General features: G+C 42.5%; 1 protein-coding gene across 5 annotated transcripts in view; it reads right to left on the reverse strand.

Annotated features, from left to right (window-relative positions):
- Positions 1 to 1,876: 1,876 nt before the first annotated feature.
- The window catches only part of scamp2l (secretory carrier membrane protein 2, like), an 18,051-nt gene continuing 5,880 nt past the window's right edge, over positions 1,877 to 14,047 (reverse strand). For all 5 annotated transcript variants that reach the window (XM_060886567.1, XM_060886584.1, XM_060886575.1 and 2 more), the window contains 7 exons: positions 13,351 to 13,428; positions 12,506 to 12,620; positions 11,154 to 11,282; positions 8,269 to 8,428; positions 7,772 to 7,873; positions 6,072 to 6,189; positions 1,877 to 4,604 (listed from right to left, as the gene is read on the reverse strand). In XM_060886567.1, coding sequence (XP_060742550.1) covers positions 4,464 to 4,604; positions 6,072 to 6,189; positions 7,772 to 7,873; positions 8,269 to 8,428; positions 11,154 to 11,282; positions 12,506 to 12,620; positions 13,351 to 13,428 — 843 coding nt within the window. In that variant the 3' untranslated portion in view covers positions 1,877 to 4,463. The remainder of the gene's footprint in view (positions 4,605 to 6,071; positions 6,190 to 7,771; positions 7,874 to 8,268; positions 8,429 to 11,153; positions 11,283 to 12,505; positions 12,621 to 13,350; positions 13,429 to 14,047) is intronic.

The raw sequence follows: 14,047 nt of genomic DNA on the forward strand, positions 1-14,047 counted from the left end.
CATGAGATCAATGTAGACGGCATCACGGAGAAACCGAAGACTACTGTGACTGAAATAACCACTCTATACCTATGCATCTCAGGACACATCCAACCGTGAGGAAGATGAGCTCCACCAGCAGAAGAGCTCACTGAGCTCCTGTCTGAGGCTCTCTATAACAGGACAGGTGAAGATGAAAAGACAAGGGAAGGTGAACTGTCCAGTTACAAACTACTGACAGTTCAACAAAATCGACGTCATTCATTCATTCATTCATCTTCTACCACTTATCCGAACTACCTCGGGTCACGGGGAGCCTGTGCCTATCTCAGGCGTCATCGGGCATCAAGGCAGGATACACCCTGGACAGAGTGCCAACCCATCGCAGGGCACACACACACACTCATTCACTCACACAATCACACACTACGGACAATTTTCCAGAGATGCCAATCAACCTACCATGCATGTCTTTGGACCGGGGGAGGAAACCGGAGTACCCGGAGGAAACCCCCGAGGCACGGGGAGAACATGCAAACTCCACACACACACAAGGCGGAGGCGGGAATCAAACCCCCAAGGTTTTTTCCCTCACCGTTGTCACCTTGATCATTAGGGATAAATTCACATCCTGAATGTTGTTATCCAGATTTCTGTTCTTGTCTGATGGGACAGGACCTCAGTGAGCTCTTCTGCTGTTGGAGCTCATCTTCCTCACGGTTTGATGCGTCCTGAGATGATTTTCTTCTCCCCACAGGTATAAAAGAGTAGTTATTTCAGTCAGTCACTGTAACCTTCCTATTAACTCGAAGCAATTCTGCTCAGCACTGACTTTCGCTTGATGTTTTTTTTTTTGTCGCCCTTTTTTGTGAAGCTCTAAAAAAGTGTGTGAGAATTTTAGGAGATCAGCAGTTTCCGAAATACTCAAACTCAACATCCACATGTTGTAGCTGAATGAATGTTTGAATAAAAATCTACTAAACTACTAATACTTTCTATGATATTACTGGCACCTATGAAGGTTCTCCATCTCACCTTCTTGATCTAGATTGAACTCCAATACCCCTTTTCCACCAAAAAGAACCGGGTGCTGGTTCAAACCAGGTGCTGGCGAACCTTCTAAGAACCGGTTTGTCTTTCCATCGGTTAGAGAGCCGTCACTGTATACGTCTCATCTTTCCCAGCAACGTTAGTGCAGCAGCAGCAAACACAAACACAACATCAACAATGGCGGATGTTGCTTTACTGTTAATGCTCACGGCTTTGTGAACCTACATTAGCATCCAAACGCGGCGAATCCAACGTGTACGTGCAGCTCCATGTAATCTGTATAAACGGAGGTTGTAATCGAGTTATTAAAACGTTATTTTATCATTAACACAGAAAAAAGTTAGCCTTAGCATGTAGCTACCTACTATCATGTGTGCTGATAATTGACCATATCGTGGTAAAGTAAGTGTATTAAACATTAGTATACTTAAGGTACGTTATCAAAGGCGCTAACAGTAACCCCGCCCTCAGCTCCGCCCACAGCCCCTGACACAAGCGGTTCTTAAGTCTAGACCAGCAACGTTTTGGTGCTACTTAAGAACCACTTTTCCTGGTTCAGAGCCGGTGCTTTGGCTGTCGAAAAAGAAAGAACTGGTTCTAAATTAGGCTCCGAACCAGAACTCAAACTGCCTCGGTGGAAAAGGGACATAAGTGTTCAAAGAAGACTGATATGTGAATCAGTGGAATCAGAGATCCTTCAGAATAAATGGATGATTTTGAAGATGGTCATTGTTCTGGAATACAGTGTACCGTATTTTAAGTGCAACGCTGCCCACTGCTGGTCCAATATAACATCTCACTCTGAAATGAAACATGGTACTGATATGGTATGAAAACAAAAGCGTCATAAAATAAAACCATTTTTTATTTTACACCCAATAAATGTGACGATAAAATATTTCACTACACGATGGACTCCACATCATCAAAACAAACAAACAAACAAACAAACAAACAAACAAACAAACAAACAATCGGTGTGAATTTCAAATGAGCTAAATAATATCTGTACATAAAATATCCCGTTCCACATCAGAAACATTACAATAAATCAGACTATACGACTTTATTCGATGATAATTTGAGAACACTGAAAAAGATGTTTGTGATCGAAAGAACAGGAACGTCTATAACGTGATGACGGCACAAATCTAAATCTATAAATATGCGGAGCGACAGTCCGTCCAGCGACTGTGTGTGTGATCTGTGCATCGTGGTTTTTCAGCAAACTGGAGCGAATCCTAACGTAGTTTGCGTTTCCACCGACGTGAGGAAAAGAAGTTCGATCGTTTAGGTTTGAATTGCATACAATTAGCGGTAGCTTTACCTGTGCATCATGCTCTGATTGATCACTATTTACCTTCACCGTACATTCACAATGTTTCCATGCATGCATTTCAACAATGACACTAAATTAGCAGCCACATATTTAAATAAAAAATATTCGTATGATGCACTTAAATGCGCTGTAACAGTGTGAGCGCTTTGTTCGTTTTTGCCGTCGTGTTTGCGAAACTATTTTACCCGCTGAAAATGGACTTGTTCAGATAAAATTAGCGACCCAGGGGGACATTTTAATACAAAACCGTCTTCAAATAAACAGAGTTGGAGCATCGCGACGGCCGAGGAACTAGACAACAAAATCAGCCGTGCTCTCAGGTTGGAAGGGAAGGCGTGCTGTGCCCTCTCCTGTCAATCACAGACTGTGGCCAACTGTATGCATCTGTGAGCTGGTGTACGAGGAAGAGGGCAAACAGCCGAGCTATCGTCTGAGTGCGTCTCTCTGTAATAGATGGCTTCATGAGTCATATTAGGCTCCTGCTTTGAGCTGTTGTGTGACAGAGGAGAGCTCTGAATGGTGGGTGGGGGAATGTTCAGGTGTGCAGTTTGGGGTCAGATCTAGTGGACTTCATAAAGGATGTGATGTAATTTTGGGGCTTTTTACACCTGGTCACTTCATGCGTTTTCTGTGATCAGATAGCTATCCGATGGTAAAAAGACCAGGTCTAAATGCCCTCTGAAACGTTTTCGAGACGGATATAAATCCGACCGTTCAAACCACTTCAGGAGGTGGTCTGGGACGCATTTCAGATGAAACTGGACAGGTGTAAATGAATGTGGTTGTTCAAGTCACATACGTCAGCGCTATACTCCTCCAAAACGGAAGTACGTCACTCGCAGGTGATCTTTCACTCAGGTGTCTCGTTGGGTCTTAAAATGCGCTGCTGCTGCCAGCGAAAATGCAGCAAACAGTAAACGCTGTTTTTTGTAACATAACCGTCGTAACGAGTTTTTTCGTCTTCTTTTTGATTGCGTTCTGAAAAGCGCATACACCAAAGCGTGTTCCATTTCAATTACCCCGGAAATGAGGTCAAATATATTTGCATTTTGGGCGGGAGTAGAAAGATCGGATCGATATCCGATTCGCCGAGACGCATTTATGTGGCCTGATGTAAATGGAACAGGTTTAACAAATCAGATAGCTATCGGATCAGAGAAAACACATGAAGTGACCAGGTGTAAAAAGGCCCTTTTGACTACAAGGACATCTAGAAGTCACTCTGGACACAGGAGACTGATTCATGTCATAAATGTAAATGTCGTTTGGGAACGTAGACAAGTGTGAGCAGTGAATTTTTTACACTATTGGTACAAGTGCTGGGCGATACGATGATATGATGATATCATAATAAACTCACGATATGCTTTTCTAAAATAAACAATGGTGGATATTATGTCTACTCGTCTACTCGTAAAAGGAAGCCGTCTATTTGATGCATCTTGTACATCTTTAAAACCGTAAATCTAAACATTTTCCAATCTAAAAATGAACTGAATATGAATTGGGGGCCTGGAAGCCTTTATCACCACCACATATACTTTACAGCACAGTGAAATTCTATCTTCACATATACTAACTAAGGAGGCTGGGGTCGGAGCGCAGGGGCGGCTATGATACAGCACTCCTGGAGCAGGGAGGGTTAAGGGCCTTGGTCAAGGGCCCAACAGTGGCAGATTGGCAGTCCTGAGGCTCCAATCAACAACCCAGAGCCTTAACAGCTTAAGCCACCACTTCCCCGTGCTCGGAAAATAAATGTATTTTTGTAGACATTAGGTGAAGCATTGTTTTAAAAGCGATAACGCTAGTGTCTTTGTGAATCATGATATTTACGTCGTATCGTCCAGCACTATTTGGTACCACGAGGGGAGGGGAAAAAAAAAAAAAGCATTTAAAAGCTATAACCAAGAAAATCAGAAAGTATTGAATGTGCATTACTTATACATGATACAGGCTTTTCTCACTACTGACCTCTACAGTATCCCTAAGAGAACGTTCCTTTAGCGAGAGAACAGACAAAAGACTTAAATACAGAGGAGAGGTGATGCTTTGTGAGAGGAGGAGGTGAGCGATGGACAGTTCGGAATGCACCGTGTTATTGGAAGGCCCCGCGAGCAGCCGAGGTGGCGGCGGTGGCCGCGGCGGTCTGGAACGTTCTGTTGGTCACGACGCCCTGAGAAAACTCCTGCTGTGCCTTCTGGAAACTCGCACCTGTTCTCCTGTACTTAGCGTGGACCTGTGTGGGGAAATCCAACAGAAATTACAGCTGAGATCTTTCAGTGTGTATCGTGTTTGTATTTTATATTCAGTGCTCAGCATTAATGATTACACGCTGATCGTATCGTGCTGATCGCGACGAGATCGTATACAATGAGATATCTGGGCTTATTGGCTTTGAGTAAGATTAATCGGTACCAAAGGCAACATTGGAACTATTCTAATACAAGTATCAGGAATTGACTGGTATGAGTCTAATCGATCTGCGTTTTAAGAGAGAAAATCCACTCCTATAGAATCCTGACCAAATTCTATTCAATTCATTTCTATAGCGTTCTTAACAACGTACGTTGTCTTAAAGCAGCTTTACAGAAGCACAGAAACCGAAAGTTTTTTCATTTTTAAGTTACTATGTAGGGGGGGGCACGGTGGCTTAGTGGCTAGCACGTTCGCCTCACACCTCCAGGGTCGGGGTTCGATTCCCGCCTCCACCTTGTGTGTGTGGAGTTTGCATGTTCTCCCCGTGCCTCGGGGGTTTCCTCCGGGTACTCCGGTTTCCTCCCCCGGTCCAAAGACATGCATGGTAGGTTGATTGGCATCTCTGGAAAAATTGTCCGTAGTGTGTGATTCCGAAAGAGTTCGTTCTTCAAGAATGGATAAAGATAGATGTAGCTGTATGTCATCGACTTCTCAGTTCAGTGTCTAGAAGGATTAGTTGCCGTTCTTAAAAATCCAGGAGGCCATAAAAAAATATTAGATTTAGTTGAATTTGTTGTTCTCGTTTGAATTGAATGTATTATTTTCTTCCCCTAAAGATGTTAGATGACCACATTCTTATAATAATAATAATAATAAATGTGTACTCATTTATGCTGAGCACTCTGTATACACAAACATTTATGTGGGAAGTGAGTGCAAAAGTATGTACAGCACAGGGTCAAAAATTCATTCGAGCAAAAACCTGATGCGCGTCTGTGTGGATTTGTGTTTGTGCATCTATAAAGAGCGTTAGTGAGATCAGACGCTGATGTAAAAGCGTGAGGAAGTCTGGTGTTAAATCAGCGTTCCAGTTCATCCCAAAGGTGTTCAGTTCAGTGGGGTTGAGTCAGAGTCAGGGTTCTGTGTAGGACACTCGAGTTCTTTAAAAAACAATGATTTGCTACGTTTGCCTTATTACAAACTATTTCTCTGTTGATTTGGTCTCAGATTTCCTTTCTTTGCACCTTTTTGATAATAAATGGCTGATCAAATATTTTCCTTTTTCTTTCCTTAAAACAACGAGGGATCTAAACTTTATGACTCGACACTAATTTATTTGCCAGAACGATCGTCTTTCTTCACATCCGCTTTAGTCCGGTTGAAGCTTAGGGACGTTGACCTTCTTCTCATGAGTGCGGACATGTGACTGGTGAGCACTTACTCCAAGCCTCCGTACCCGAGGCTGATCTATGAAGGTGATCTACAGCGTGACTCTTGCATGACTCACCAATTTCAGTAAGATGACTGCGAGCGCTGCGTTGATTGTGAAGCATCCGGCCACGATCATCATGAACACGGCGACTGCCGGGTTGATTTTGATCATGGAGATGGAGGTGATCCAACCGCTAGGGTTCAGGTAGAATTTCAAATGATATAATAATGATTATTGATTAGCTGAAAAGCACGTCACAGGTTTATACATGCTCATGTTAAGGCAGGGTACAAACTCCATGTCACAGGATTTCACAAACGTCTAACTGTAGATACTGTGACCTTTAAACCGTTTATCTGCCATGAGTCAGTAACAGGTTACAATTCTCTCTCTCACTCAAACACTCCCTCCTTCTCTCTCTCTCACACACCATCTCTCTCTTTCACACACACACCATCTCTCTCTCTCCCTCTCTTAATCACACTCTCTCTATCTCTCTCTCATACTCTCTCTCTCACACACACACCATCTCTCTCTTTCACATACACACCCTCTCTCTCTCTTGGTCGCTCTCTCTCACACACCATCTGTCTTTCACACACACACCATCTCTCTCTCTCTCTCTCCCTCTCTTAATCACACTCTCTCTATCTCTCTCTCATACTCTCTCTCTCGTACTCTCTCTCTCTCTCTCTCACACACACACCATCTCTCTCTCTCTTGGTCGCTCTCTCTCACACACCATCTCTCTCTCTCTTGGTCGCTCTCTCTCACACACCATCTGTCTCTTTCACACACACACCATCTCTCTCTCCCTCTCTTAATCACACTCTCTCTATCTCTCTCTCATACTCTCTCTCTCGTACTCTCTCTCTCTCTCACACACACACCATCTCTCTCTTTCACATACACACCCTCTCTCTCTCTCTCTTGGTCTCTCTCTCTCACACACCATCTCTCTCTTTCACACACACACCATCTCTCTCTCCCTCTCTTAATCACACTCTCTCTATCTCTCTCTCGTACTCTCTCTCTCTCTCTCTCTCTCTCTCTCTCACACACACACACACCATCTCTCTCTTTCACATACACACCCTCTCTCTCTCTCTCTCTCTCTCTCAAACACAAACATTTCTCTTTTTTCTGTCACACACACCCCCCCTCACTCCCTCAGTCACAAACAGACAAACACACACATACACTCTGTCTCAAATACACACATTCTCTCACTCACACACTCCCTCATTCTCTCTCTCTTGGTCTCTCTCTCTCACACACACACACCATTTCTCTCTTTCACATACATACCCTCTCTCTCTCTCTCTCTCTCTCTCTCTCAAACACACACATTTCTCTTTTTTCTTTCAAACACACACACAAACACACACCCTCACTCGCTCTTTCAGACACACACGTACACACTCTCTCTCTCACATACACACATTCTCTCATGCACATTCACTCTCAATCACTTTCTCTCACACACACACACTCCCTCCTTCTCTCTCCCTCTCCCACACACACCATCCCTCTCTTTCACATGCACACCCCCGCTCTCTCTCTTACACACAAACACACACATTTCTCTTTTTTCATTCACACACACACACACACACACACACACACACACACACACACACACACACACCCTCACTCGCTCCCTCACAGACAGACACACAGACAGACACACAGACAGACAGACACACACACCCACAGACACACACACCCACAGACACAGCTCGAAGTAGTACTCTTATCAAAGTGCAGTCACTCACCTGTTTCCCCAGCTGGGGATGCCGACACTCTGGATGATGTACACCACCACTTGAAAGGCGAAGATGAAGAAGAAAAAGAAGAAACTGAAGGAGCTGTCGGACCTGTGAGGAACACGAGATCACACTCCTTCATTTCGGCTGCAACGGATCGAGTATCAGTTACTCCGTTTACAACAGAAATACAATATATACCTAAAATATTCATTAGCCACTAAATACAATGGAAAGCAAACTGCAACCTTTACATGAAACCAGGGCTGGAAAACGACAAGCGAAATAATGCTGATGATCAATTAGAGCAGTATTTAGCTCATTTAGGATCAATATTAGTGCTTGTTATCCACGTAAAGAACATCTAAAAGGATTTGCTTTCAAAGTGTGTGAGACAATCACATGCTGGTGTGTTGTTACAGGACAGTGTATATAATTACAGAGCGTTCATTAACAAAACTGTAATGTTTATCTCTTTATAGTGAGGTTTAGTGCAGTGGACTGACCTGAAGGCTTTATATACCGGCCGGTACCAGCACACCAAGGCAGCAGGGCTGAAGAGGATAAACCAGAGGATGGAGAGGCCGAAGTCCACGCCGTTCTGCATATTCACAATGAAGTAGGCCAAACATGCCAGCAGGTTCAAGAAGAGGGTCACACAGTGATCTATAGAGCACCGAGATTCAGAACTCCAGAAATTTAGCTTTCATCAGAATAGGCAAAAAAAAATACAACAAAATAGCAAACATTAAACATTTATTACAATTATTTGAAGGTGGGGTCTCCGTTGTTTGGGAAATGCTTCAGAAAACTGAGTCGGGATGACAAACAAAACAAAAATCAAAACAAACGTGTAGCCAATGAGCAGAAAGGGGCGTGTCTTGTCAATATGGGTGGAGAGAGTGTTCAGTGCGCATGTGTGACATTAGCAGAAAGCGGTTTTAACATTGACATGGAGGATAAAAACAAAGAAGGAAAGCGAAGAAAGGTTTACGATAAGGTAAGAAGTAGGACGTGTTAATATAGGATCAGCTTTCCAGCGCTGGAGAGAACTGAAGGAGCAGGAAGTTGGTGCATATTCACAGATTGGAGTTTCCTGAGTCAATAACTCCTGAGCTAAACGCTGTTACTACACAAATAACACCTCTTTTCTATCGTAGTAATGTAGAGACGCAGCTACAACCGTGTTTTGCTAGTAACAGCGTTTAGCTCAGGAGTTATTGACTCAGGAAACTCCAATCTGTGAATATGTGACCAACTTTACTTAAGACGCCGAGGCGCTTTTTTACTTCTCGATAGGTGAGTAACGTTGGTTTTGCTTTGTTACACAGAACTAATATATGCCTTTGTCCTTTACATGATTATGCTTGTGTGTCATTTTTGCTTGTTTGTTTATCTGCAATCGTATTGTTCTTCACTTCAGCTATGATAAAGACACATTTCTTTCCATTAGTTGCCTGGGTTACGTATGTATGTGTGGGCGGAGCTATCAATACAGGGGTGGGACCCATTTGGGTTAGGGGCGTGTTTGTTTTGGTGATTTCAAATGTCAACATTGGCTTTCAAACAACGGAGACCCCACCTTTAACATTCCAAAAAAATGTTTTTAAATGTATATAATTTTAACCCATTTTACTCTTATAGAAATCCCATCCACCAGTAAATTTTCTCTTATAACATGAGCAGTGGAGGGTGAAGGCCAACACCTGCTAGCTCTGAGACATAAAGCCGACTAGCACACACTTTACACACTGATACTGGTGCCCCATGACAGAGCAGAGTAACACACTGGGAGGAAAAAGCTCTGTCCTCGTCCACATTCACCATTTAACAGACACCTACTGTACAACTATCTAGTGCTGTTGTGATTGACAGCAGACCGAGAGTAGGTCCCTCCCACCCAGAGAGCACAGCCTATCTTCCTAAAGTGGATTTAAATTCGTTATCTCCTGACTATAACTCGGCAAACAAATTTCTGGTCAGAGCTCATGTTCCTATCCTTTAACAAAATTATTTCATCACTTTTCCGTTCATGAAGAGTTTTCGAATTAATGCTAAATAATGTATCGTCCTTAAGCACCAGATTTTTAAATCTCTCTGAAAATATTGAAACGTTGTTGTTTCTGCCTTTGACCAAATATGAGGTCACGCGCTTATCATCATTTTTCAGCACAAACTGTATGGACGTCACAAAAGCACAAACAAATATTTAAATATTATTAAAAAGAATAGAAAGTATGAAATTGGAAAAAATGTGCTATAAGACGGTCGGGGGGACGTTAAGGGGGACAGTCAGGGGACGGACATGAGGACATTCAGGGGATGATTATAGGGATGGTCATTGGGACGGTAAGGCGGACAGTATGGCGGACAATGGCGATCATGGGCACGGTCAATGGGACATTCAGAGGCGATTAGGAGACGGAGATGGTCATATGGATATTCAGGAGACAGTTAGAATGAGACAGTCATGGGGACGGTCATGGAGACATTCAGGGGGACGATCATGGGAACGGTCATGGAGACATTCAGAGGGATGATCATGGGAACAGTCATGGGGACGGATGGTCATGGAGACATTCAGGGGGGACAATCATGGGAATGGTCATGGGGAAGATCATAGAGACATTCAGGGGGATGATCATGGGGACGGTCATGGAGACATTCAGGGGGACGATCATGGGAACGGTCATGGAGACATTCAGAGGGATGATCATGGGAACAGTCATGGGGACGGTCATGGAGACATTCAGGGGGACGATCATGGGAACGGTCATGGAGACATTCAGAGGGATGATCATGGGAACGGTCATGGAGACATTCAGGGGGACGATCATGGGAACGGTCATGGAGACATTCAGAGGGATGATCATGGGAACGGTCATGGAGACATTCAGGGGGACGATCATGGGAACGGTCATGGAGACATTCAGAGGGATGATCATGGGAACAGTCATGGGGACGGATGGTCATGTAGACATTCAGGGGGACAATCATGGAAACGGTCATGGGGAAGGTCATAGAGACATTCAGGGGGATGATCATGGGGATGGTCATGGGGACGGTCATGGAGACATTCAGGGGGACGGTCATGGGAAGGGTCATGGGGACGGTCATGGGGACGATGTAGAAGATCACAGACTCAGAAGTGCACGTCAATCATTTTGAAGTATGTTTACAGAGTGACAATTATAGAGCAGTCTCTAACTCATCACTAATTCATCTGAGGATATTTCTCTAAGATGATGTACATTCTGTAATGTCATAACCATGCAAAATTGATGAAATAGTAACACCGTGTTTATGACGCAGACCACAGTGATGGCTTGTTTATGACTACATGAGTGATGCAGTATGAGGGACAGTGAGATGTAAGAAAATATGTCCGTACACATCCAGAGGTAGTACATCATCTTGCAGACCCTCTGGTATTCCATTGGGATTTCCTCATCGAAATCCTGATAGAAACACGGCTTTACTGGGAAAAACCTCGGCAGCGGAGGCCAGTTGTTTTCTTTACCTGTAATCAAAAGGTCCAACATGACAAACTCAGTATGATTGCTATGATTTTTACACACTACTGAGTGCGTGTGTGTGTGTGTGTGTGTGTGTAGTAGTAGTGTTAATTTCGTCACCTATTTTTAATTTAGTCTTAGTCTTGTGCCAAATGTCCTTGTTAGTTTTAGTCATATTTAGTCATTCACATATCTGTTTTGTTAGTCTTAGTTTTAGTCGACTAAAAGTCTCGTCATTTTAGTCTAGTTTTAGTCAAAAGAAAACTCAAGGTATCTCGGTCAAGTTTTAGTCGACTAAAAGTCTTTTAATTTTAGTCTAGTTTTAGTCAAAAAATTGTAGCTTGACCACATCTGGAATCTATTGTAAGAATAAATACAACGAGGCCTCATTAAATGCAATAATATCAGGAACACAAGTGTTATAGTGGAAATAAATAACTTAATGAAAAGCCTAAGATCAAAACTGTAGATATATATATATATATATAAAAATTACCGACTTAATCCATGTTATACATGGTATTGAACACACCATTATTCATGATATTTGGAGCAATATTACATGTAATTGTTAAACTTGATTCCCTCACATATACATTTGTTTTTAAGCCTAATTATTCATTTTGATTATGATGTGATTGTGATGGGGGGTGGGAAGAGGTTTCAGGTTGGGGGGTGCTGAGTTTTTTCTGTCACCACTCTTGAATAAGAAACAATATCGAGGCTATAAAACTTGTCAAAACTCCGCGAATCACAAAAGTATCAGTGAGAAGTTGAGAACACTCGTTTAAACAGTGCATACACTCGGACTTGACTGCACATCACATGTTTTACTTTTAATCGTAATGCAAAGACCGGTCATCGGGATTTATTTGGTAGGTAACAATATAATAAGCGGGATCCGCTTCACGGACCTGTAACTTGAGCAACAGCGAAGCCGCGAACTCGTTGTGAATATTTTAAAGGCGTAACAGCTGATGAAAAAGCAGAGACAATTGTAGACGAAAATGAAGAGAGATTTTATCTTAGTTTTTATTTTATACAAAACATTTTCGTCTCGTCTTTTTTCGTCAACAATAATGCATGTTAATTTAGTCTTAGTCAGCGTTTTTGGACAGTGGTGCAGTCTTGTCATCGTCTCGTCTTAGTCATGAAAAAAAGGTTGTTGACGAACATATTTCGTCTCGTCTCGTCTGACGAAATTAACACTAGTGTGTAGCTGTCTCACCCCTGCCAGCGTCTCGATTCTGCAGTTCCTGCTCCTTGCGCTCGAGCTCGGCTGCTTTCCTCTCTAACTCCTCCTGCTGTTTGAGGAGCTCGGCCTGCGCAGACGCCGCTGTGGCCTGCGCAACACGCAACCGTATCCAAGTGGGTTAGAAATTCTCAATGCTGATTGGTCAGAGAGTGTTAAACAATCCTCTCTATCAGCAGCTCCAACAGGTATATATTAATGTGAGTGTTTTAATAGGTTATAGTTTCGAGAGTAATAACTCGCTAAAGCGCTTTTCGTTTTAACAATCTTCGTAAACAAACAAAAAAAAATTTCTTTTACTGCTTATTATGCTTGATTAACATTTACAGAGTCTCTTTGTTAGTGCTTCGTATCAGTTTACTTTTACGGTATTTGGCAGAGGCCCTTATCCAGAGTCATTTACATTTTACCTCATTTTACTGAGCAGTCGAGAGTTAAGGGCCTTGCTCAGGGGCCCAGCAGTAGCAGCTTGGTGGACCTGGGATTTCAGTAGTCCAACACCTTAATCACTGTATCACTGAAAGCTGTATCATCTTGAAGTGGTAGCTCGGTGGTGGACTACTGATCGAAAAGGTTGTGAGCTCAAGTTCAAGTCCACTACGCTGTCACTGCTGGGCCCCTGAGCAAGGCCCTTAACCCTCAACTGCTCAGTTGTATAAATGTAAGTCACTCTGGATAAAGGGCTATACGTGTCCTGACAGGTGAGAGACTGATGAGAAAACATAACAGTTATAACAATGCAATACCCATGTGCAATGACAATATTGAATTTAATTTAATCTAATCTAATCTAATCTAATCTAAAAGAGAAGTGAACGAACCTGAGGACTGGGCTCCAGTGTGGGCTGCAGAACAGCGGGCTGAGATCCAGCTGAGAAAGGGATGGTAGTGGCATTGTCCTTCAGAGAGAGAGAGAGAAAGTGAGAGTGAGAGAGAGAGAGAGAGAGAGAGAGAGAGAGAGAGAGAGAGAGAGAGAGAGAGAGAGAGAGGGGAAAGAAAGAAAGAACATAAGACAGAACATAAGAGAGAACATTTGAGGGTCTCAGTACGTGAGACATCCAGTGGATTTTGGCCTTTGTTGTAATGTAAATGATCAGGATTGGTTTTTATTTCTCAATAAAATAGGATGTTATATTTTCTTAACTGATGCGTCAACAATATTTAAGAGCAGCCAACAACTGACAAAATGATATTCGCAAACCTCTTCGTTTCCATCGATAAAAATTCCACTGGATTCGTTTCCATCATTGGTTCATTCTATGTCTTAATAATTAGACTCTTTTCTTAGTGAACTAGAAAATAAGACTTATATTTCACTTTTAATATCTTAAAAGAAACTTTACAAAATGTCTTCGTTGTAAAATTCTTTCGGGAGTTTAAATCTGTGTGCAGAAAAAAATAAATAAAAAAAATATGTATATATATCTAGAAGCTGAAAAATGAAGGCTTGCTTGCATCATAAGATGTAAAAGCCAATCAGCTTCCAGGATGTAAATTATATGACAGTATATGACAGGA

The sequence above is a fragment of the Tachysurus vachellii genome, chromosome 1 (assembly GCF_030014155.1).
Source record: "Tachysurus vachellii isolate PV-2020 chromosome 1, HZAU_Pvac_v1, whole genome shotgun sequence".
NCBI classification, from domain to species: Eukaryota; Metazoa; Chordata; class Actinopteri; order Siluriformes; family Bagridae; genus Tachysurus; species Tachysurus vachellii.